Below are 26414 nucleotides of genomic sequence, written 5' to 3' on the forward strand. Positions count from 1 at the left end.
CCCAGGATCACCGGGATTAGGACTGCTCCTTACCCTTCGTGACGTTTGCATACAAGTCGTCGCGTCACGATATTACTGGTTATTCTTCGTTCTAATATGTGGCCGTTGTATCGGACGCGTGTACTGATTGTATCAGCTCGGATGCGCATCTGTGATGCGCAGTTGTACAGCGCACTGCCTTCATGTCTTTATAAGCCACACTCTCAATAAACCTTCGTTCTTTCGTGCACTGACCATGCTGCTGTAAGCGTCGTCTCCCTTGGCACGTTACATGGTGTCAGAAGTTGCTGCGCGGCCTGTCGACGCCTGAGGGGAACCGTTCCCGCGAAGAACGCGTTATGGACCTGCTGAAGGCACCACAGCCATTGCGGCTGACGGGTAACGTCACGGAAAACTGGAAACGTTTCAAGCAGAAATTTGAGTTATTTCTGCAGGCAACGGCGGCAAAGGACCAGCCGAAAACGGAAGCATCGAAGGCAGCCCTCCTGCTGAGCATGGCGGGTGACGACGCGCTGGACGTCTTCAACAACTTCCAGTTCGCGCTGGATGAAGACAAGACCGACTACAGTACAGTGGTGAGAAAGTTTGATGCCTATTATGCTGAAGCGAGCAATGAAGTGCACGAGACATATGTATTCCGTTCAAGAAAGCAAGCGGAGGGTGCACCATTTGAAAAATTTTCGTGACCTGAAAAAGCAAGCAGCGCAGTGTAATTTTGGCGTTTTGCAAGAATCCATGATAAGGGACCAGATCGTATTTGGCACGCACGATCCTAGACTACAGGAGGAAATGCTTCGTGACAGCCAACTGACTTTGCAAAAAGCAGAGCAAATGTGTAAAGCAGCGGAGACGGCAGCACAACGAAACAAAGTAAGGCGTAGCGGGGAAGACAGAGTCGATGCCGTATCGAGGCGCATGGCGCCACCCACAAAAGAGCGGAAGCAAGGAAAAGAACAATTTCACTGCCGTAAGTGCAGCCGCTGGCATAAACCGAAGCAATGCCCAGCGTTTGGAAAGAGGTGTCGTTTGTGCCACAAGCTGAACCACTTTGCAAGTAGTTGCGCGTCAGCGGTAGTCAGCGAAGTAAAAAAAAAAACGGCAAGACGATGACTTCGACATTCTCGAGATCACGACATCTAGTCGCGAAAGGGATTGGACGGTTAAAGCCCTAGTTCGCAATCGCGAGAAAAGCTTTAAAGTGGACACGGAGTCGCAGGCAAGCCTGTTTCCCATGTCAATTTACCGCCAACTGAGGGGAGCTGAAGAGTTGCAGCCGATGAATTCGGTGCTGAGGGCGTATAACGGCGGTACCATAGCGTGCTATGGAACGTCTACACAGGAAGTAAGGCTTCGTAATGCTTCTGCTACGCTCACATTTTTTGTTGTGAAAAATGGCCGTCACGTCATAGTCGGGCTCGAAGCTAGTGAGGCTTTGGGGCTGGTCCAGCGTAAAGTAGGCGCCGTAGACGAGAAGTCCGTCGTAGGAAATCTTAAGAAATTCAGGCATGCCTTCGAGGGCCTAGGTTGTTTGCAGCAGGCATACAGCATGGTCCTGCAACCTGAAGCGGTGCCAGTCGTGCAACCAGCTCGACGAGTTCCTTTGGCACTGGAAGAGCCTCTAAAGAAGGAACTTGAAAGAATGGTGCGTGCTGGCATAATTGTCAAAGTGAACGAGCTTACCGACTGGGCCAGTCCTTTAGTTCTGGCAGAAAAGAAAGATGGCACACTACGGGTGTGCATGGACCCCAGAGCTGTTAACAAGTACATAAAGCGGCAGCATTTCCCACTTCCTAGGCGCGAAGATTTGGAAGCCCGTTTAACCAATGCCGCGTACTTCAGCCGTCTTGACGCGAACTCCGGCTATCATCAGATAACGCTTGACGAGCGCACATCTAAAATCTGCACTTTCTCTTCACCGTTTGGGAGATACCGTTTTCTGCGTCTGCCCTTCGGCATTTCGTCCGCACCGAAGGTATTTCAACAAACCATGAGTCAAGTATTCGAGGGCCTACCTGGTGTGCTGGTATACATTGACGACATTTTAGTTTGGGATTCCAGTAAAAAAGAACACGATGAATGGTTGACAGAAGTGCTTAAGGCTGCCGAGAAGTCAGGATTGACTTTCAACGCGCAGAAATGCAAGTTCGGTGTGAAACCAGTCAAATTCCTTGGTGCCGTCATAAGCCGAATGGGCATATCGCATGACCCAAAGCTTACCGAAAGCCTGGCGAACATGCCGACACCAACGTCCAAGAGTGACGTCCAGCGGATGCTGGGAGTGCTGAACTATTTCAGCGAATTCGTGCCACGGTTGTCCGAGCGAACGACGCTTTTGCGAGAGCTTATCAAGTCCCGCGCAGAGTTCCAATGAACAGAAAACCACGCGAAAGAGTGGCAAATCTTAACGCCAGTTTTGACTACCGCCCCCCTGCTTGCAATCTTTGATCCGCAACGAGAAACTAACTTAACCTGCGACGCATCAAAGGAAGGTGTTGGTGCAGCATTATTGCAAGGCTACAATGGTGAATGGCGACCGGTAGCGTATGCATCTCGTGTATTAACCTGAGCCGAGCAAAGCTATGCACAAATTGAAAAGGTGGCACTCGGAATTTGTTTTGGCTGTGAAAGATTTCACGAGTTTGTGTACGGAAGAAAAGTGCTCATCGAAACAGACCATAAGCCGCTTATAGCGATCGCGCAAAAGGAAATCGCCGACATGCCACCGTGAGTGCAAAGATTCTTTTTGCGGCTACTAAAATGCAACTTTGTCTTGCAGTACATTCCCGGGAAACAGCTGGTTCTCGCTGACATGTTGTCACGCTCAACGGCTGACCAGGGCAAAGATCAACTTGGCACTACTTCTGGTACCACCGACGACGTGGAGATTCATGCGGTGCAGTCCTTGGGCTACATGGTCACTTCCGAAGCGCAGCGGCTACTGCAGCAAGAAACGTCTCGTGACGTATACTTACAGGCCGTGAGGAAGAGCTTAACAAGCGGGCAGCCGGTGACCGGGGAACTCAAGCCTTTTGCGAAAGGGCTGTCAGTCGTTAATGGAATAGTGTTGAAGGGCTCGAAAGTTGTAATACCGAAGAGTATGCGACAAAGCATCCTGAACAGAATACATGCTGGCCACCTTGGGTTGCAAAAGTGCAAAGAGAGGGCTCGAACTCTTGTATTTTGGCCCGGTCTGAACGGCGAAATAGCTGCCCTAGTAGAAAGCTGCGCAACCTGCCGAAAGTACGCGTACAGGCAACCACATGAACCACATTTAATGCGGCCAGTTCCAAAATGCGCTTGGTATAGGGTCGGCGTAGATATATTTTCTTATGCTGGAAATTCGTACGTAGTTGCTTACGAGGCCTTTTCAAATTTCCTTGAGGTTGAGCAACTTGACGACACAACTGCAGCAACTACGTTCGCAGCCCTTAGCGCCATGTTCGTCAGGTACGGCGTACCTGTAGAAGTTTGCACGGATCACGGACCCTAGTTTTCAAGCCATGAATTTGCCAGATTTGTCACAACATACGACTTCAACCATGTAACCTCCAGCCCCCGTTATCCGCAGTCGAACGGCACGGCTGAGAAAGGTGTGCAAATCGTAAAGCGCATCCTGAAAAAGACTCGCGAGGCGAGGGAGGACTTCTGGCTGGGTTTACTAGCCTATCGCTCAACACCATTGGAAGATGGGCATTCTCCGGGTGAGCTTCTGCAAAGCAGGCGACTTCGTTCTAACCTTCCCGACTTCGGTAGGGTGTCCCGGACCCCTGTGATGAAGCACCAACAATCCAAGGACGGGAAGTCTTTGCCAATACTGCGCAGAGGCACGAAGGTGAGGCTTCAGGATGCGACTGCGTGGTCCCCAAAAGTGAAGGTCGTTGGTGAAACTGCTCCACGTTCCTATTTGGTACGAACGCAAGATCGACGTGTTCTGCGGCGCAACCGTCGACATCTACTTAGGACGGGTGAACTGTATAGCAGTGAAAGTGATGACTGCGAGGAGATTCCACCATGCGAAAGCTCTGGTGCGCCGGCGCCTGCAGCACCAGCTGAACCAACAGCGCAAGCCACCGAGACATCTCTAGAAACAGCCGTAGGATCAATGCTACCAGCAAGTGACGGCGATCCTTCGCCTGGCATCCAACCAACGCACGCTACTAGAAGGTCGACTCGTGTCGTCCGGCCTCCCCAGAAGCTTCATTATGATGAACATTTTCAGCAAGTGTCATAAGTTTTGGCAAATGTGTATATGTGTCTAAGTCTCTTTTGTTTGTTGCCCGAGGGAGGATGTATCGGACGCGTGTACTGATTATATCAGCGTGGATGCGCATCTGTGATGCGCAGTTGTACAGCGTACTGCCTTCATGTCTTTATAAGCCACGCTCTCAATAAACCTTCGTTCTTTCCTGCACTGACCATGCTGCTGTAAGCGTCGTCTCCCTTGGCACGTTACAGCCGTGACCCACTCCTGCCTCTTGACTCGCTGCTCCCTTCCGATGGCAACACTACCACGTTCTACGTTCAAGACGCCATTCTTCGCCTGGCCACAGCACGACGCATTACCCGTGATCGTCTTCTGGCGTCTCAGACTACCCAAAAGCATCGTTACGACAGTGGTCATCGGGACACTCATTTCTGCCGTGGGTCACTTGTCCTGCTTTCGTCACCCTCCCGCCGCGTGGGCCTCTGCGAAAAACTGCTGCCGCGACACGTCCTACCGTGCCGAGTTCTTCGCTAAGTCACCAGCTTCAAATATGAGGTATCACCTGTGACTTCGACGTCTTCTGGCCCACCAAAAACTGATATCGTGCACCGTTTCGCGACTCAACCCCTATAACTCGCACGCTGATTCGACGCCTTAAATAGTATCGAGACGATGCCTCTGCCGCCACGGGTTAATGTCACGAACGGGTTTGTGCCGCTGTGGACAAAATGACGTTGGCAGGTGAAGAGGAGATCGAACTGTCTCAAAGAGCGGTTGATCGTGTTACCCTGGTCACTGAGCTACACCCTTGTAACTGTATATATTGTAAATGCATATATTTTCTCTAACAGCGGCAAAAATTATGAACGCTATAGACAGTCTCTTTGCTACAGTATACGCTGCAGTACCTTATACCTCTGCCCGCGAAAATGATTGTGCTGTGCTGTGAAGTGTACACGTACGCATTACACAGAAACATATTGCTGTGCAGCCCTCATCATATTCACCATACCACCACCTTCCTTCCTCTTCACATCCTATCTGACCAGTAAGTAGTTGAGCATGACAAGGGGAAATATAATTAAATTCACAAATGGCACCATTCCAACAGAACTGGCACAGTGCATTGATTTCTCAGGGGACAAATATATCTCTCTTATTCCCCAAAGCCCTTCCCCAGCGTGGAGTAGCAATCAAGCTAGAGGCATTTCACTCAGGCCGACCTCTCCACCTTTCTGCCATTCAATATTATCTCTCTCTCTCTCTTCTCCCTTAACAATATCTTGTTTTTGTGTAATTCAAAGCGGTGTATTATGCCTTGTTGCACTATTCAAAGCGGTGTATAATACCTTGTTGTATAATTCAAAGCGGTGTATAATACCAATTCTTGTGTGATTCAAAGCGGTGTACTATGCCTTGTTATATTATTCAAAGCAGTGTATAATACCTCTTTATTGCTTAATTCAAAGCGGTGTATAATACCTTGCTTTTGTATATTTCAAAGCGATGTATAATACCTTGTTGTGGTATAATTCAATGTCGTGCATAATACCCTGTTTTTGTGTAATTAAAGCGGTGTATAATACATTAGTTTTGTATATTTCGAACGGTGTATAATACCTTGTTTTTGTATAATTTAAGATACTGTACAACACTTTGTTGTTATCCTTTTTAGATATCTCAATATGCGCAGTTTACAGAATTCTGATTTATTTTATTATCGCCGACTTACAGAGGCGTATACTTCCTATGTTAGTTTTCTTGAAGTTTACGAAATTCAATAAACATTTGTTAAAAGATTGGTGGCCGAAATTCATATTGCTCCCTAGATTCGGTAGAATTCAACGTTTTCTTTTATATAGAACCATGCTTATCTAATCTGCGCAGTGGAAGCCGAGATTGTTTTCTACATTCCCTGTATTTAGACAGGAGTTCCTTAGGTAAAAGCTTCTAAACAGCGCGAGGGACTAGCAGAACTTGCATCAGATCAATGCAGGTACGCAGCGTAATCAGTTTTTTTGTATGCTGTTATAATTGGTTCTGGGCAATAAACATAGGCTTCCGCCAATTGTCTGTTAACGTTAGGCCTGAAATTATTCGTTCCCTCGTTTGCAGCCCGGTCCTTAACTTATTCCCAATTCTTCTTAAGCTTCATTGTTTGCCTTGTTGTCAAATTTCGGGTCCATATGTCAGTACCGATAGTATCAGAATTCTGGTTCATTGTAAAAAAAGATGTTACGTCTTAATATAGAAATAGAAAAAAAAGCCATCTCTTTGCAGGGTTACAAAATTTGAAAGCTATCGATTGCAATGCAGCGGCCCCACAGTGCTATAATGAGTAATTACCTAATGTATCGAAGTATCTTCAGATACAAATAGCGAGTATCGTATCAGATACAATTAAGCTTCTAGTATCTCCGAATCTGTATCTCGATAAAATTTCAAGGTAAGTTTTTCCAGACCTGAGAAGTTTTTATACTGCCTGGAAGCAGACGGATCACTCCCAGCCAATGTTAAAAGACAAGCGCCATTTGCAAGCGCTGGTACGTTTTAGACGGATGGCGACGTGAAGGGAAAAAAATTGCAGGCGGCAACTCGAAGAAAACGTTATGGTTCGCTAAAAGCCACGTTGGCTGGGCCGATGACGACGCTGCCTCAATGGAGTGTTTCCCTGAATAAGTGTGGTTCTAGATTTTCTTGTAAGCATTGTTTTGTTATGGTAGCCATGATGAAATAATTTGATACATTTGGGCCCAGCTTATGGACGAACACATTGAAAGGAAAGTAATGCCGAGACCATTGTGTAATAAAACCCGACCACAGACGACAGTTCAGAACTTTCATTCCACTACAATACAGCCAACAAATCACGGTTGGTTGTTTCCAACGTCAAGCGCACACGCTTGCAAGGTATACCAACAGAATATACAACTGCATGCACTAGGAATACCAAAAGAAAGCATGCCGTGGTTTTCCTGCTTTACGGCGTCGATATCTGATGAATCTGCCCCTAAGCGCTCCTAAAATATGTAGTCCCACATTCCCAAATAGTGACGGGCTGCGGCACGCGCTATCGATGTATTTCAACGTTGTCCTACACCAAAGTGTGCACCTCGATCTCGCGTCCTTCCTGTAAGTGGCACAACACAATAGCGACTCGCCGCTTTAGGGTTGAAAGCGACGCCACATATACGGTGAGGCCCTGCGCGACAAGGTACAGCGTAGGGGACCGTTTCATAGGATATAGCGACCAGGAGGAAACAAAGCCCAAAGGCAGTGATGGTGCGCGCCATTGAATCATTCATTGCTGCAATACGCGCAGATGCCGCTGCGCTGCTTCTTCGTCATGCGGCGTGCGGAGGAAATTATTTGGCCTTCACTGAGTGATGGCTTCGCGATCGGTGCGCTTCCTTTCCCGCCGAATCGAAAAAGCCATTCCGAGAGCAGTGACACTTTTCCGCCCATACGCATCTTTTCCACGGCGGCGCGGCACAACTTCCGGTAGCGACGACACCGTTTCAGTTATTAGCACGCCAAATACGGATTTCGGCGAGGAGTGCTAGTTTCTGAATCGATGATGAGGCCACGCGGAGAAAGGAAGAAGGTGGGGGGGGGGGGCGATGGCGCAGAAAAAAAGAGCTCAAAGATGGACCCGCTCCTGGAGTTCCGAGCGCTCCATTCCCTCAGCCATCCGGCCACACCATAACAGACACTCCGCAAAGAAAAAAAAAAGAAAGAAGAGGGGAAAAATAAAATAAGGAGCTTATGAAAGAAGCGCACATGGTTGAGAAGGGTTCTGCGTGCACTCCCTCTTTCTCGCCGCGTGTATGCGCGACCGATGGAGGAACCGCATTCTCGAGTTTGTCGAACCGGGCATCAAAATAGGGCCGACCCAGTTCTGGCGGCGGCGGCGCAGGGCTGGGTTGGGCTGGGCTGAACGGTGCTCGAAGGCAGCAGCCGGCGCCGAAAGGACAGTCGTCGACGAACGCGCTCTCCGCACCCTGTGACGACCTGGTCGGCGGCGACCCGTGCGCCTTTCTTAGCGCTTTTACGACCTCTTAGCGCAGCACACGCGCGAGAGAGCGGCGCCGGGCACATTCGCGCGACGCGGCGCGTACACGGCGCGCGTTTGTAGGCCACGCCGGAGGAGAAGCGCGCACGCGCGCCCGACAAACACGTCTTCTTTTTTTTTTTCAGACACCGACTTACGCGCCGAGGCCGCTAAGCTCGTTCTCGGCAGGACCACCGCGGAGACCTCCGGCAGTTTGCAGCCTCCGCGTGCACGTGGTGAGTACACGATGTACGCGTTGTCCGAGAGCAGGCCCCCAGGTGAGGCAGGTTGAGCGCGGGTCCACCAGAGTTTCTTTTATTTGAAAGGTTGTTCAATAGGCTCAACGGGCTGGCGAGCGTAGTGCAGTTCACTGTGCAAGGGAACACTTACATGTGAGGCTCTCATTCTGTTGGCGCTCTAGGTGCAAGTGTCCGCTTGAGATATCTCAATGAACGAGACAGGTTTGTGGAAAAGTTCGAAAGTTCCAGCGCCACCAACCACAAGGTATTTGTTGCAAAGCCAGGCGACATACAATTGCCAGACAGGAAAAAAAAATCGCACTGTGTTTGATAAGTACATGTGTGCCAATTTAACAGTAAAACGCACTGTAGATTGTTGTGAAACACTATATTATGCGAATTTGAGACACAGCGCACGCCTAAGGGCTGCACAATTGCAGAATGACACGCCTAAAGCGAAATACGGAGCGTATGATGTAACGGTGACGGCACTTCGTCGGTGTCCCCTTGTCTGTGCTATGTCACGCTCCTTACGCACCGTATTCCTGCAAATGCTAAACGAACTTTCCCGAGTATTCATTTCGACGAAATATTGAACAACCGCTTTTTTTTTTCGTATCGTCGTGGAAAACTCAAAAGGTGTGCTAATCTTAATTACCACGCCTCTTGAACCATGTTTTAAAGACGCCTACAGGCTTCGCAAGTGATAACGTACATTGCACGGGAGCGACCTGATGAGTCGATGTGCGCCGTATCAGCGCCTCTTGCTCCTAGTAGGCTCGTTTTGTTCTAGGTATCTCCTACAGGTCTTCAAAACGCTTTATTCCGCACAGCTGACATACTAACGTTGGAGTATAAGAGGATTACTCCATATCTACTTCTTCCTATACGTATACGTATATGGTGACCGAACGGCATCCGTTCGACCAGTTCGGCAGCGTATTCTGAATTGTGTTCCAAAGCGTTGGCATGTTCGGAAGAGAATAGGAAATTATATCGCTCATTTTTTTTTCTTTTTCATCATCACAGTGTTTGATAAAATAAAGCGAGACTTCAGATTTTGAAGTGGGCACCTGGATAAATTGTATACACAAGGTTGCGCAACTCTCTTATGTATTATACTCCCTTTTTAAAGCCTTCCGTTCTTGGAAAACAAAAATGCATGAGCTTCGTGAAACAAGTTGTTGATGCTCCCTCAGTTAGCTGTTAGACGCCCATGGCAGCCAATTTAAAGGTATTCATATATTTGCTATGGCACCTCACGACATTTTTCTGCGCTAAGCAGTTGTGAGCAAGATATCGAGATATCCTAGCAGCATCACGCTCGAAGCCTCAGAAACAAAAAACATTCGAGGACGCCTAAGCACATTTTATGAGTGGTGAATGTGAAAGCAATAATATCCAATTGAATGCCTCTGAGCGGTCCTTGAAGTTATGAAGCGAGTGCGAGCGAGTGCGTAAGGACGCTTGGCCAACGTCTCCTAGATGCACAAGGCGATGAATTTCGATCCGTGACGTTATGCTACCTTGAAAGAATGCCACAGAATCTAATGGGGCCGCTCCTGTCCAGAGTCAGCTGCAGAACTCACCGCCCTGCGTGCTGCTCTAGAGTTCGTAATTGATGTATTTTCACAGACATGGCTAACCTTCTCTGACTCCAAGGCCGCTTTCCAGTGCATTACGTCGCTATTTCGTCATGGACCGAATCAACACTTAGTGGCTGACGTAACACTTGTATAGATTCTCAGTGGATACCGAGCCATTGCGGTATCTATGGAAACGACCGTGCAGATGAGGCCGCCCGATCTGCTCATGATGGTCTCCACTGTGCAGCTATACCTTTATCCAGAACAGAGGCAGCTACAGGGCTTCGTTCGCTCGCACGTGAACTTACACTTGCTCAGTAGAACTTTAAGGAATTTACCAACGCTCGTCTCCACAACTTGGATCCGAAGCTATACGGCTCCGCCTTCTGTCAGGCGTACTTAGAGCTGAAGAGACGCTTTTGTGCTCCTTGTGGCTTGGCGTGGTTATCACGAATGCGCAATTTCGGATCGGAATGGCCAACAGCCCGACATGCGATAACTGTAGCGGCGAGGAAATAATCGCCCACCTTCTCTGTGAATGTCCCCTCTTCAGTGCGCCCAGGAAAGAACTTTCAAGAGTGTTAGATAGCCTTGACAAACGCCCTTTGTCGGAGGAAAGGATTCTGAGACACTGGCCCAGACCGTACTCAGCACAGAAGGCTTTGAAAGCGTTGTTGCGCTTACTGCGGAGGACTGGTCTTAGAGTCAGACTTTAAGGAGCGCCGTATTCTCCTTTCCTTTTTCTCTTTTAATTTTGCTCTTCATTTATTCGTTCCTTATTTCTTTTTTAACATCTCATTTTATTGCCCCTACCCCCTTTCCCCAGTACATGGTAGCCAACCGGTCTGACAACTGGCTAACCTCTCGGTCTTTTCGTCTATTTCTCCTCCTCCTCCTCTTCCTCCCACCCCAAGTAAGCCGTAGTAATTTTGACATCACCACTTTTGCTACGCCGGGCTTGGCAATGGAAATTTAAGTCCAAGTAGCATGATGTCATAAAGCAGAGTACACAGGCTTGCTATCCAGAAGGCGCTGACTTTGCCCTGGGATTAAGACACTCGGCTTTTGAACGTGGGGTCGTAGGTTCGAAAGCCACTACAGCTAAAGCTTCTCCTGTCTAACTCATTCAGTTTTTTATAATTTAATTTCTTTATAGCGATTACCGAGGCGAAATTAGAACGCAGGCGCGAGCTTGAACGGACAAGGAACGCGTGGATAACACAGGCTTGCGTTAGCGACGGGAGGTAGCGGCGATGTCGCTTCCTCTCATGCAACAACATGTGCGCCTGCGGGGCAGCAGTTGCTGCCATCCGCCCGCCCTGCTCCGCCGAGGAGCGCTCGTGACGTGGCGTCGCAGCCAATGGGAATTTAGGTGCCGTTTCGCTGCTACAGACATGACATGACAAGAACTTTATTTGAGTCCTGAGGGACTGAGACCTCGGGGAGCCAAAACCGAAGGCTCCCGAAGATCAAGTCGGTGGCTCCGCCCACGATGGAACTGGGAGATCAAGTCCCGCGGCAATGTCGTGGGCCTTCTGGACAGCCTGGAGTTGAATGTGGAGATTGCTGCTCTTGAGAGATTCCTGCCATTGTTATTTCGTGATGAGTGGATAGGCGTGAAGGGCTGGGTACAGCCAGAGCATGTGTTCAAAAGAGCATGAGTCATGACCACATTTGGGGCACGACTGTGAGTGCTCAGGATCTATCGTGTTAAGAGACCGAGGAGTGGGATATGAACGGGTTTGCAGGAGTGTTAGTGTGGTAGCCTGAGGTTTGTTGAATTTGGGGTGAGAGGGTGCAAATGTCCTCCTGCCTAGTCGATAATGGGAAACAATTTCGTGGAATGTACTTAATGGATCTTTGTGGATGTTGACCTCGTTACAAGCCTGGCTACCCGCGACAGCGCGTTGCGTGAAATCGCGCGCTCTCCGGTGGGCCTGCTTGTTCGTATTACATCCAAGCGGGTTATTTGAGCTATCTAGATGGGCTGGGAACCACAATATTTGGTATCCTTCTTCGGTACTCTCCCTAGTCCTTTGAAGTGCTTTGGTCACAATACTGTACGCCTGTTAAGATATCTAACCGCTGTGCGCGCGTCCGAGAAGACGATAGCGGGAGCTGCTACAGAGGCCGGCTTTTTAACGCAACAGCGTTAAGGAGCTCGTGTCGCAGAAAACCCGGTGTCGTCGGCGTCCGCGGCGTTGGCCGTGAGCGATAAATCCCAGAAGGCACTTCATAAATAAAAAAAACGTCTTGCAAGATGGGCTGGTGGGAATCGAACCAGGGTCTCCGGAGTGTAAGACGGAGGCGTTACCACTCAGCCACGAGTTCGTTCCCTCAAAACGGGACAAAATCGCCTCTAGTAAATGCGGTGTTGCCTTAGAAACATGCAGTATAAAGTTATACTGCGGTGTATATCGGTAATTATGACCATGTAACTTACAGAAGTCGCAGTTTCATGAGTAGCGAAGTATGTTTCCGCTAAATTTCTTCTGCGCTCTGCGCACACGCAGAGCCATCTTGCGGCAAAAACAGAAGACCCCCTCCTCGCAATGTACGGCGCTGCCCCGACACGTGGCGCGCCACTCGCCCCATGATCGCTTCCGCCTTCATGGCACGTCGGGGCCCGGCTATCTGTGCCGATCGCGATGTTTGGCTGGCGTAGCGCGTTTGAGTAGGCGTTGCGAACGGGGTGCGATAACGCTATCGCGTTCCACTCTTGAAGGCGAAGCTTAAGCGTCCTCCAATTTTTCGCTCATTGGGCCATTTGTGGTGTCGCATAAAATTAAAGCTTATAATGAATTTGCCCGCTTCAAGGGCCGCAAAGTGACCACTGTGCGCAATGGTGCTGAAGACCAACCTTAAGCACTGCTGATGTAAACATTCGTTCGCTTGTACGACTGAGGTCGCTGGGTCATATGAAGGGATACGTTGAGAGGGAGCTGCCTAGCGTGTAGAGCCATTGAATGGGGGCCCCTGAGGCGATGTCTTTTGTGCAAGGAAGTCTGTCTGCTTGTGTCGATCGTTAGTCATATATACGTAAGCACTAGGATAACTGCACGGTACTGATGATGCGTTCGGACAAAGTAGTCTTGCCGGCAAATATATATAACGGTAACCGTCGCATTAAGATTTAAATTAAAAAAACTGGGCCGCGTTCGAAATGCATCGACCTGTTGGGTTATTTTCGGCAAACAGATACGTGACTTCCTGCTTCCGTTCCTGGTAATCAGTGGATATATCTTAAGTCGGAGTATTTGTTTTCTGCCTTTTGGCTAAGATCAAACTGTACCAACGTAACATACAAAAGTAATGATCAAAGCACTCCGCGTCTAAAGCAAGCTTTTCCTCCGCTTTGAAGTCGCAGCCTCGTTAGAAACGGTGGTACTGGTTTTGTTCTGCACGACGTCAAGTTATCTGGATGGTGAGTGGAGAAGGGCGAGCGAAGAGGAAGTAGATAAGAGAACCCTTTTGTTGGGGTCCTAAATGCGTGCAGTTTCGAAAAAAAGTCAGTGTTCTACTGACGAAGAGGCAATCTGGTCTGTTTGGAAATCAGCAACGTACTAAAAGCAGGGACGAAACATTGTTACGTCAGTCTTGCCCTTTAAGGTCGACGTTATGTCTTCCGTCCATTGTGTTGCGTCATAGTGTCTGCTGTTTTGTCACAACGGAAAAAAAGAAAGATCATTGGCTGGTTTCCTTGAGCGGGAAAATAGGGCACGTCGTAATAGATCATCAGCGAAAAAAAAAGATAGTCGGGAAAGGCGCAGGGTGGTTATGCACGACTTGACGAGCGTTGCGAAGGCGGTGCGCGCATTGCATAAAGTTCAGGTCTTTGCAGTATCCCAAAAACTTGCAGTACCAAAGATATGTTGGAGAGCGAGAGAGAAAGAATGGAGAGGGTGGGGGTGGAGGTGTTTGGGAGAGAACGGGGTAGCTCCGGGCGCGAACACACTTCGATAAAGCCTCTTTCTCTAAAACTATTGCTAGCATGGCTTTTTGATAAAGTTTATTTCAGTGAATCGTTAGGCTCGCTAACCACCTTAAGCACCCTTTCGCCTCATTTTCGGCGCGTCCTGACCGAGCCGAAACACCGCAGCACTTACTGTGCATTCGATTGTGGTCGTGGCTGGCTGTTTCAGAGTGGAAGTTTATTGTATCTATCATGTTTACAACCTGCATACTCTTAAATCTTTCCGACGTTTTATTGCTGTTACACAAAATCACACAATTATGTGCAGCATTGCTGTTTTTAATCAAGGCTCCCACGCATGATGCATTACAAGACCACGGCATCTGATTTTACCAGCGCAGCCAAATAAACTCCTGTCTGAACTCCAACGTGGAGCCAGCATAACCAACACCACCTAGATACTACAAGGCCTGTTCATTCCGATCCCTAATGTCATGCTACCTGGCCCGACTGCCATAGAATATAATAGAGATGCTACCGAGTTAAGACATGGTGATTTTGACGTCACCGCTTTCGACACACCAGCCTTATCAATGGGATTTTCGGGCTAAGTAGCATAACGTCTTGGATCGGAGTGAACATGCCTTGTGCTGCCTAGGTGGTGTTGGCATAATGTGACGTGAAACAAAAACATTACGGATTACTGAGTTGCATTTACATTTCACATCGACCACGCCGTCACAAGCATCGCCGCACAAAAGCCATTGCTGAACTTTTTTTAACAGCTTCGCTTAGAAAAAAAAACAACTTTCCAAAACTTGTGGCTTTATTTATGAATATATGTTTTTGTAGGTGCCTCATCGAAGGTGGTTCTGTCACTGCTTTTCTAAAGTTAACTGAACCACGAATTTCTCTGTTAGATCCGACTGAGTGTCTATCACCTCCAATGTTTCGTCCTCCGGCAATGAAGTTCGAAGGTCCCGGAATTTCCCGCCTAAGTTGTGCGATATTGCTAAAGCAGGCTACAAAGAGTAAACTAGTTTATAGAAACGAACAAGAATGATTCCTGCTAACTGGTACCGGAAAATTAGATGCGCTGCATTCAAGAAGGGAATGATGGCACGAACAAGCTTAAGAACTGAGCATCAAGCGAACATAAGATGGCACAGGCAGCGAATGTTCATGACATTGCCCACATACTGAACAAATCTGAACCGTTACAATGACACTATTGCTGTCATGAGCTCGAGCTGCCGAGGCAGGTGTTGACATTAGTGTGACATGCTGTGGAGAATCGCGCCATGATTATTGCAATTTCGGAAATATTTCACGCCTCTATGAAATAATACTGTGATCTATGTATGCATAGTCAGCAGCCTGTATATTGTCAGGTTTACAAGCAGTGTCGAATGGGTGGATTTTTTTTCTTTTTATTGTGATAGCAATTATAGGGACATTCCAGGCGAATTTCCGCCTTCGCCGTGATGTTCCGTATAAAGCGCAAGTGCGCTAAGATTCTATCGTGCCTCCCGCTATTTATGTTGCGCCAGCGGGAGGAAACGTGCGAGCGTGGGTCGAGAAGGACGCTTGATTGATGTTTGATGCAGTCTTCCCACGCGCCCAATGTTGGAGGTTACGTGATCATGCGCACACTAGGAAGAGGGAGGGGGGGGGAGGGATCGTGCGATAACGTGATCAAGTTCACCCCGGGGAAGGCAGTTGTACTTGCTTCCTCCCTTCTTGCCCGGCCGTGGCTGCGCATGGCTGTCCGTGCGGCTGAGCGCATACGAGGCCCCCTACATTGGACGTAATCCGCGGCAGGTTCCAATCTGAGGCGAGCCGAGATGGCTGGTGGCTTCGTGCGTGCCGTGCTTCCACGCGCCTACAGTGTTAGAGATTGTGGAATTTCAAGTTTTCGAGACGCGGTGAAACGAGAGGCAACACGAAGCGTTCGAGACCCTCTGTGACAACGGGACTTCGCTTTTAACGAGGGAGAGCTGTTCATGTTTGCCTGTGCGCACGTAACGCCATACTTATTAATTTAATTGGTAAACGTATGTTTACTGCACTTTATACGGCTGATAAACTACAGATATTACTTTGTGTAGTTGTATAATTTTTTTCTATCACCGCTAGGGCTTTGTCTTCCGGAACAAAGTTGCGATTTTTTTTGTAACTGATGATGTGCACTGATTGTAACATTGAGACATAGTCAGCTGTTCCTTTTTATTTATGGCGTAACACAACGATGGGAGTATTATAATCTGCTACAACAGAATTCTAAAAAAAATATGGGGTTTTACGTGCCAAAACCACTTTCTGATTATGAGGCACGCCGTAGTGGAGGACTCCGGAAATTTCGACCACCTGAGGTTCTTTAACGTGCACCTAAACCTAAGTACATGGCTGTTTTCGTATTTCGCCCCCATCGAAATGCGGCCGCCATGGCCTGGATACAACGGAATTACAAAGTCGCACTAATCTAATTGTGCTTGTAAACAAACGGTGGCATTAGTTATGCAGATAGGACTTCTTGTGTATGTCCTACCAAACCCCAGTGATTACGGGGATGTCTGGCTCGCTTGTTGATTTTTCAGATATTTAGTTCTTATTTTTGCAATCGCATGCTTTTTCAGCATTCATCGTACGTGTTCATTGCAGCTTTTCTCTATATGAGATACGGATGCATATATTCGCATCCTCAAATCGGTGTACCCACATTGCTTCCAGATACACTGCTGCCATGGCTAAGTGTGCCAACCTACTCAAGTTCTGCCTAGTAGCTGCCACTATGATTGCTGGATCTAGGGCGGGTAGGTGCTCTCACGTTCATCACTTTCAGCTGTCATGATCTTATTCTCTCTCTCGCTCCTTCACTCGACTGCAGATGGTTCCCGCAAAGAAGATAAACATTCCCACAAGTACAACATTCGCCTTGCCAACGGGACAAGCTTTGAGATTACCACACATGGTTTCGAAGAGTTTTCAAAGGTACGGAAACTGAATTTGAGGTTGGCGCCCTAGGTGGCATTAAGGATATGTGTCTGGTAAGTTACTTGCGGCTTAAATAACCATCCAGCCTAACGGACGCGCCCATTTCACGCACGACTTACCCAACAATAAGGAGCCCCTTTTTTTTCCTTCGTCGCAAGTCTGCTACGGAAACTGCTTCAAGTTTTATTTCATTCTATGCGACGTGAATTTCTTAAAGAAATCGGTCGTAGTTTAAAGTTGATGTTATCGCTTGCTTCTTGAGGAGTGACTACAATTGTTCATACAGAGAACAGAACCGTAGACGGCCATGTCAGTTGGAGGTGTGAGGTACTTTGAATCATGAGCTGTTATATTTAAAAATCGCGGCATTGTTTTTACCTTTCGCTCGCCTTCTTCCGATTGACAACATAAAAAAAATACTCCATTGGGAAATGCGTTGTGCCCTTCGTGGTGTAATCACTGCTACTGCAATGCTTGTGTGTCTCTGGTCTGACGATCCAAAATTCTGATTAATGCATCCTGTTTCCTTTTTCTTCTCCATTCACAGTGCCTACAGCGTGGAGCAACAAAGGTGAGTCATGATGCTTCCATTCACCTGTTTATAATTGAAGCATCGCTGCTGCAGTGGTCAAAATATTTCTATGAACTTTTTTTTTTTCAGGGGAACAATTCCGTAGATATCACCAAGTTTAACAAGGTAAGCTCTTTTCGAAGAATGCCTTCTGCTGATTTCCACGTTGAAAGTACGAGCAAATTTTCTTAACTGGCGCTTTCCTTATCATTTTTGAAACTCTGCTTTCTCAAGTTAAAGTCGGCTGCAGAATAATTAACTGAAACGTGCTGCATTAACTGTGAAACCTATCAGAGTCACATCACATGGTTGTCTGGCACTGAACACATATAGGCGCTCCTTATTGCAGACAGAGAGCTCCAGTTCACACTGATGGCATTATTTTAAACCTTTCGATGTTCACAACTGTGAGTGCATACTAGAATACCCATGCAGCAAGCCGAGAAAAATTGCTCGTAATGATCCAAACAACACACGCATTGATGAACGAATATACGGAAGCCTGCTTTAATACTGTCCCTCGAGAAGTAATTACGTCACCATTATTAGACGCTTTCAGTTTGCCAGTATTTTCTCAGTTTTTTTTACCGAAAGGTGTAATTTGAAGGTGCAATCAATGTAATGCGACTACTTGCATCAGTTGTCTCAGTCCCCATCGAGTATAAATTTAAATATTCAAATTAACACCGTAATTTGAGAACTTGCTAATAAAAACATCATAAGTTCAGCCATTATTACATATCTCAACAGCGCGAAAAAGCACAGCGTAATCATGTTAGACAACCTAGCCTGTTAGCATATACTTATGGATTTCAGCCAGCCCTGTGATCTGGCGTCAGTATCCCTCCAAAGATCTGCCTGTTCAGAATTAACCAGAGCCTTCCGCTAGAGAATCTCTTATACCTACTTTGTTTATTTAGGCCATGAATGAAACGCAATCAATCAATCAATCAATCTTTTTATTCTTTATTTAAGTTCTTCTTTTTCTAAATCGGATTATACATTTAAAAGAAAACATACATACATAAGGAGGTCTCGTAGAGAGCTACTTAATATTAACACGACACCTCCTGTTAATACGTTCATCAAAGAAAACTAACTATAGAATGAACAGCATCAGGTTATGCAAAACAGCTAACATCATGCAATGCAGAACAAATTTCAGTGAAGACAATACAACATTGCAAACAAACAATACTATGGAAAATTACAAACATAATAAACAAATATATGCGCAAATTGTTTTTATATGAATCATTGGAATCCACTTTTGCAGCGGCAGGCAATGGATTCCATGATGGAACAGATGAAAAAAATTAGTAGTGAGCTCGCCTGTATTAGTTCTGGGCTTAGGGAATGAGTAGTTATTTGATGTAGCAAAACCAGTCGACGGAACATGAAGAAACTGCCTAGGATGTAGCAAAGGAAAGGGAAACTTTCCAGACGAGTACCTTAAGATTAAAACACAAAGAAAATATCTGTTAAGATTTTTGCACAGATAAAATGGTCAGCGTAAAAAAGTAACGTAGAAGCACTCGACAGAAAAAAAAAACGCTATCTGGTATTACAGGTATCGCTTGATTTCCAATATGTTGAACTAAGCATAGGTGAGTAACGTAAGTGTTGCCTTATGATGAAATGCAATAGTTTATATGACTATGAAGGAAGGCGTAAGGGAGTGACAAGCGGGTTTGAAAACTGAAATAAGGATGAACTTTTAACAAAATTCCAAAACCGTATGCCACTTTGCGTGTTAGCGGGGCTATATGGTTGGTGAATTTGATCTGTTTTTTGGGCTCAACTCCTAGGAAGATAGCACCGTCCCACATGCATAGGTGACGGTGCTGCCTAAGCAAGCATTAGTTATTGTGAGGCGTAAAATAATGAAAAGAGAAAGCCTTCGCCCACGCGCCCCACAAATATAACAGGCATTCCCAATTCAAATAAATGAATAGGGCATTGCAATAAAAATGTTTTGAGAGGGAGGAATAATTTGGTGAGCAGGTGAGAAAATAACACATTTCGATTTACTGGCATTGTTAATAGTCGATTCTACCTGCCGGCGTGGCGTAGTGGCTAAAGCGTTGCACTGCTAAGCCCGAGGATGCGGGATCGAATCCCGGCCGCGACGGCCGCATTTCTAGGGGGATGAAATGCAAGAACACCCATATACCGTGCATTGGTTGCATGTTAAAGATCCACAGGTGGTCTAAATTAATCCGGAGTCCCTCAATACGGCGTGCCTCATAGTAAAATCGTGGTTTTGGGAGGTAAAATCCCAGACCTCCATGTTTTTTAATAGTCACTTCTGGCACTAGTCAGTAATCAATCAATCAATCAACACTAGAATACTGGACGAACCACAGAAATGCCCATCCAAATATTTTACTACAATGCATACAAAAAATCCAGCCTCCATGCGAAAATTAAACACTGTCCAAAGCGAGTCATAAACTCGAAACACTTTCTTTTTCTGTTCCATTGTCAAATTCGCAGTTTCCAGTATTCAGATCGCCCCCGCATTCCTTCAGGCCACACCTCACTTGCACTTAACAAAAGCTGTCCTAGTGTAGGGCGAGTGTGGAAAGTGCCAGCGGCCTTGGTTTCGTGGCCGAATGCGAGTCCCTTAACCACAGGAATGGTGGAATTGTGAAAAGATACAATAATCCTCATAACACGGTAGCCGTGAATGTTGCGCATCAGGCCAACGGAAATGATTTCGTCCTAATTCGATCGTGTATTCGATATAGACAATCGCAGCTGGAACGTAAAAGCATGTTTCTAAGCATACGTACCACTTCTTAAGTTTTGTATAAATGGGAATTGTACGAGTAAGACACCTAAGCACTTCTTATGAGTTGTGAATGCGATAGCATTAATGTCCAAATGAATGCCGCTGAGCGGTCCTTCGAGTTATGAACTCCTCGCGAGCAAGCAAGCGCGTTCAGACGCTATGCCAACGCCTCCTAGATATCACAAGTCGTCCGGTGCACTTCGATCGGCAAAGTCATGCTACCTTGCCAGACTGCCATAGAATCTAATGGTGATGTTCCCGTCCCGAGCAAGCCGCGGTGATTTCGACGTCACGGCTTTCGTCATGCCATGCTTGACAATGGAAATTTTGGTCCAAGTAGCATGATGTCATAAATCCGCATGCACGGGCAATAAATCTAGGAGGCGCTGTGTTAACCCAGTGGGTAGGACGCTTGCCTTTAGAGTGTGGGGTCGTGGGTTCGAAGCCCGTTACCGCCAACACGTTTCCTTTCGAAATTGTTCTTCTTTTTTCGATGCATTCACTTTTTTTCATAGTGGTTACCGAGACACAGAACGCAGGCGAAAGCATGCACGGACAAGGAACGCGCGGATAACACATGCTTCCGGGAGCGAGGGTGACGCGCGCGTTACGTGGCGTCGCAGCCAATGAGGTATTTAGGTGTCGTTTCGCTGCTACAGACCCCGGCTTCGCTCAATGGGCCATTTGATGAAAAAGGGAAAAAGAAAACCTGTGGACTATGATGGCAGCTCTTTCAACTTATCCTGCTGAAAACAAAGCAAGCATTATTCTTATAGCAAACAAATAAATGAATAAATAAATAAATAAGAACGCGCGTGCTCATTTGAGCTATGTAAAGCGCAAGATTGCATAAAGGTGCTACAGCGATTTTGTTTCGTTATTACTTGTGTATTGGGCGCTAAAAATGAGTACTCATACCCTCTTAATGGGGCAAACATCTGTAAACTGTTTATCATTGTACGTATTATAATCATCACCCGACCCCTGGAGTAGCATGTTAGGCGAACGGCCAGGCTAACATCTCTAGCATATTATTAAAACGTGTGTCTCTAACTCTCTCTCTCTGCCAAAGTGGTGGCTCGCGTCAAAACCTACATGCTTAAAACGACGACAAGAGCATAATTAACATAACCAGTGGTGTCACTCGGTATCCCAACACCTAGGGCGGCTGCTTGGTAGGAGTTAAATAATTAGGAGCTTCAACGTCCGTTCCATAATTTGCAAGATTTATGGACCTTATTGTAGAAACAACTAATAAATTATATTCAGTCGTCGATCACGCAGACGTCGTTAATTATGGTGAAAATTTTCCTTCATGCATTAGCATACATTAAATGGCCCGCCATTCATACCGGTGGAAATAGAGTAGCTATTTTCTAGAATTTTAGTGAAGAACACAACCTTCGAGCTTTCCGGGCTTGAAGTGATTTCTGCACACAGAATCGCAACGGTGAGCACGTGTGTGCACATTTTAGAGGTAGAATGAGCAAATGAAAACAGGCGATATGTTTGTCGGCCAACTTGCATTTATTCCGAAAGTGGAAGATTGGCTAGCGTTGGACTTGTAATCTCGGTTTCTCTCTCCCCCCCACCGCCGGAGGCCTTAATCACAAGGAGCCCAGCGAAGTATTGTTAAAACGATCACATAAAGAACTTAAACTTTAACCCACCTGTGCGCGTCGCTTCTCGTATGAGCTACTGTGGGAAATATTTCTTACGCCGCGTATACAAGTGCTTGAAAGCTTACGCCAATTACGCTGTAGCGTCAGCACTTCTCTGCTTCAGCCCATTCTTTTCATCGGCCTATTCAGTTGCCCCAAGCGCAGACGCTTGCCACATTCGGTTACGATCGAGTATCGAAGAATATACAAAGGCTCGAGTTGCGACCGCAGGCCATTGTGTTGCACCCGTTCAGAAGGCTGCCGTTCATTGGTCTTAGTGACGCCACTTCGAAAATTTTAATGGCGAAGACGTATGTGGCGTGACAACTACATGTAATGATAAATAAAATGCAATTTCGCACGTTTCTTACGGCAGGGCAAACTTTAAAACGAATAAGAAAGGAACGTAATATAGCATGTACACTATATGCAATCACAGTTATACGCAAGCTATTAACTTTCCCACTGTGACCCGCATTGTAATGATCATTCATGGATTCGCATGCTAATGTCTCGGACGCAGTGCGCTCGGGATCTCTACGACCGTGTCCAGTCAAATATCACAGATCACCTACGCATCAGGGACGTCGGTGAACTGGGGCCGGCGTTGCGAAACCTGTCTTCCCTTCACCGGCTCAACGGCAACATCGTAAAGAACCTGGAAGCGTTGCAGAACAGCTTCCAGAGGCTGTCCCTGCCACCATCCACTGGCGCACCAGGCATCGAACCGTTGCAGCGAACACTGCAGTCAGCGAGCGAAGCCTTCCGCAACATGTCAAAGTCTGTGACCTCAGGCGCCGCCCTTCAGACGGTGGTGCACAACTTCAACCGCACGCTACATACATTCAACAGCATCGCAACGGCAGGCGTGAATGCCATGACTCCCACGGCCAATCAGCTCATGCACCGATTCCAGGTAGGCAAATACGAGTGTTGCTGATCACAAAGGTCACAAAGGTTTGTGTCCACACGCAAAAAAAGTGATTTTGGGTAAGATGCATCATCATCATCATGGTCATCACACTTCTTTCAATGTTTTTTTTTGTGTTGGGGCGAACACATGCCGTTAGCAGGATCTGCTTGTTCCCGATAATGCCACTGGTGATGTATAAGATGTGACATGGCCTTCCATACATAGAAGCAAACATTTGGTGAACACGTTTTAAGGCACTTTATTCCGATCTAGCCATCTGCTACTATATTTGCACTAAGGGCCCTCTTTGCGTACACCAGTGACCAGTGGTATAACTGCTGAGCAAGCCATTTAGGTATTAATACGTTTGCTCATGTTTAAGTTGTATTTGATTACGAAAGCAACACGGGCTCTGTGTGCTTGCTTACACATGTGAACTCTACCTTCTTTACGACCTTTGATGGCTTTAACATATGTTGCTACAAGCAGCACGGGCCCTTTAGAGGTACCGACAACTCTAATGTGTTCATATAAATATAAAGTCTGCACCAAAACGAACGCGAATACCTGCTCAGGTGGAGTTTTGCACGTGGGCTCTTGCCTTTCAAGCGTTTTCCCGCGAACAGGACATGTATTACCATTTCTGAAATGGAGAGAGGTGCTACAGGGACAAAGGTTAGAAACGTAATGCTACTTTCGCGTTTCTCGCACTGGCGCGATGTGGAACTCATAGGCGCTTTGTCGTTAGGGTTATGGAGACTAAATAAACAAGACCTTATGTAAGCATTATGCTTCCATAATCCAGGGACGAGCAAAGTGGCTGCGGAGGCGACGAGGTATAGTAACGAAATGATTGACTATAGATGGTTTACAGATGCAGCTGGGACTAATGCCGGCAAAGAATCAAGGTTATTGCCTTATAGTTTTTATATTTAAGGAGCAATAATTGTATTTCATTTATATTGACGGAAGAAGGGGCACCTAATGTTTTCCATCTTGCAGCTATGTATGTACAATCCAGCCCCATTGCTTGGGCCTCTCTTTTACTCAACCTACATAATAGCAGGCATGTGGCATTCAATCTCCTATTCCTGTGGTACAAGGCATGTCGCTGCAGCCAACGTTTCGAAGGCACTAGTCTCCGTCAGCGCACGTGGCTGCTTTCCTTAGCAGCGCTAATGTACGCGTAGGCAACTCTATCCCTCCCTCAAGGGGGGAGAAGGATTAGAATAGGTTGGTGCGTACAGTATACGTTGAGCAAAGTTGAAGTATTAAAAGAAATTAAGGTAAAATAAGAAGCAGCGTCCATAAATGTTGCGATGGAAAGCAGTTGCTATACCGAAAAAGACAAGTTCGCTTGTCTGTAAGTTTGCTGCAGTAACGAACCTTGTTCTACCACTCTCGATCGCTTCAAGCCTCCATCTTGAAGTTCTCTATTGCTGGGATTCCGGTCGTAAAATGGATCGAAACAAATTAACACACGACTTGGCTGTTCACACGCAGGAAGACTTGAAGAACATCCAGAACGTGACCCGGTCTTTGCCCAGGACAGATGTTGCGCGGCTCACGGAGCAGACGAGGGGCAACCTGACCCTGCTAGTGCGCAACCTGACCGGAGCTCTGCCTGTGCTCATGCGAAGGGTCGCCACGCAGGGAGCCGAGAGCACGCGGCCACTGAGGGAGTTTGTGACCGTGCTCTCACACAATCTCAGGAACGCCTCGGTCGCGCTCTCAAGTAGCGGCCACGCTAGCGGCAACTCAACCGGCAACGCGCTTCCGACGGCGGGGCACGACCTGCTGCAGGCGTACGACGGTTTCCAGTTGGCCGTCAACAACGGAATGCTCGCGATGTCCGATTTGGTGCGCGGGTCACTGAAACTTGTGAACCCGGCCAACTGGCACGTTGGCCGGGTCGCGCATGGCATTGGAGAAGGACAAACGCCACAAGCTGGCATCAATAAGTTCATCGGGCAGCTCTTTAGGAGGAGAGGTTAAGTGTGTAGTGTAGTTGCATACGTGTACATGGTTTTTTTCACAAACCGTTGGTGGTGACCACGAAGTGCCAGGTCGAAGCCACCTGCCATCTCCGTCCTCATCAAGCTCAGTGGTCAGCTTTTCTAAACAGAAGTCGAGTATGTGTTCACAGAGGTATCCATGTAGCCATTTCATAGGAAAGACAGACGAATACGGATCGCTATACAGGGAAATGTAAAACTTCAAAGGTTTGAGGATCCAAGAAGTGCTGTTTTGTAGAGCATGTGTGAATGACTTCTTTCTGCTGCTCTTATGATGGGGAATACAGTGCTAATTCAAGCAACGTTTAGGATGAAGACCCTACGTTGCACTCGCTTGACGGGGCTCTTTTCGCAGCTTATATATCATAATACGCAATTTTACAAGCGGTGGATTGGAAGGATAAAGTTAAACTCATCGGCATGGAAGAAAGTCAGACTTTCTTTTCGACCTTCGTAACTTGTCTGCAGGTTGTGACAGGACTATTCAACATGTATGAACAGGTGAGAAAGTCATAATATCGGACAACTATTTGAACGAAGCGCACTTGTTACCTCGGATAACATAATTAGATGGATTGCATGTGTTTAGTCGTATGCAATTACTTATTCCCATCCCAATTCCCATGGTTAAAACACCTTGCCTTCGCGAAAACTGTGACTAATTTCGAGCTTCAAGGACCCGAAAAAGTAGTAATGTAAAAACGTGTCTGCACTTGTTACATGTGACTCGCTAGCATACAACGTTTTATCGTGAGAATGTCTCGAAATAAATACTGAAGCAGGTCTTATTTTAAGGCTTATCTTCACGTATGCGTAATTTTTTGCGAGGTAAGCATAGTCCTTCGATGCTTAGTTTACCCTACGGACGAAATCTGGATGTACCCCTAAATGTGCCGATACGCGTCCCACAAACCATGGTCATCATAAGGCTTCTTATTCGTATGGTCTTGGTAACAAAAAGAAAGAACGAAAAACGGTGCCTTGCTGGCATTGCGAAATTGTCTACGCAAGACAATGCGTCGAACTGCATAATATCACTCAATAATTGTGCCGCGAACACAAGTTTACACTTTAAAGCAGAATGATTGTGTTAAAATATCGCGCGTGGACCTAATGCGGCATGTCGACACTTAGGCCCTTGTGAAGGACAAATGCAATCTTTCTAGCCTACCGCAGTGTTTCGATATACAGTGAAAGCTCGTTAATTCGAACTTCAATAATTCGAATTTATGGATAATTCGAACTGTACGATTTGGTCCGGCCAAGCTCCACAGGGGTCTATGTATAAAAAAGTCAGTTAATTCGAACGCGAGAAGGTTCCCTCACGGATAATTCGAACTACGCTCGCCTGGCACACGGCCAGAGAAACGCACCTACTGCCTACACACAAGGATGTATTGCCTCCTAAACGTAGAGAACGGCGAGAGAAGGCAAAATAGGAAAAAAATCTAACCGACGCGGGGTCAGCCAGAA

The 26414-nt window shown here is 46.8% G+C and overlaps 1 protein-coding gene across 1 annotated transcript; it reads left to right on the forward strand.

Moving 5' to 3' along the window:
- The first annotated feature begins 8374 nt into the window (after positions 1 to 8374).
- LOC135915703 (uncharacterized) lies at positions 8375 to 25714 on the forward strand. The gene is made up of 7 exons (XM_065448841.1): positions 8375 to 8491; positions 16724 to 16806; positions 16881 to 16984; positions 17535 to 17558; positions 17649 to 17684; positions 22537 to 22929; positions 24430 to 25714. The coding sequence occupies exons 2-7, from the start codon at positions 16737 to 16739 to the stop codon at positions 24919 to 24921; spliced, it is 1119 nt and encodes a 372-aa protein (XP_065304913.1). The 5' UTR covers positions 8375 to 8491; positions 16724 to 16736; the 3' UTR covers positions 24922 to 25714.
- Positions 25715 to 26414: the final 700 nt, after the last annotated feature.

This window comes from Dermacentor albipictus, unplaced genomic scaffold, assembly GCF_038994185.2.
Source record: "Dermacentor albipictus isolate Rhodes 1998 colony unplaced genomic scaffold, USDA_Dalb.pri_finalv2 scaffold_13, whole genome shotgun sequence".
Lineage (NCBI taxonomy): Eukaryota > Metazoa > Arthropoda > Arachnida > Ixodida > Ixodidae > Dermacentor > Dermacentor albipictus.

What these genes read in the sequence shown, in the direction of transcription:
- LOC135915703 (XM_065448841.1), top strand. Translation starts at nt 16,737, where the DNA reads ATGGCTAAGTGTGCCAACCTACTCAAGTTCTGCCTAGTAGCTGCCACT. An exon ending in GTTTCGAAGAGTTTTCAAAG is followed by an intron (nt 16,985 to 17,534) that starts GTACGGAAACTG and finishes CTCCATTCACAG; the next exon opens with TGCCTACAGCGTGGAGCAAC. An exon ending in AGCTCATGCACCGATTCCAG is followed by an intron (nt 22,930 to 24,429) that starts GTAGGCAAATAC and finishes GTTCACACGCAG; the next exon opens with GAAGACTTGAAGAACATCCA.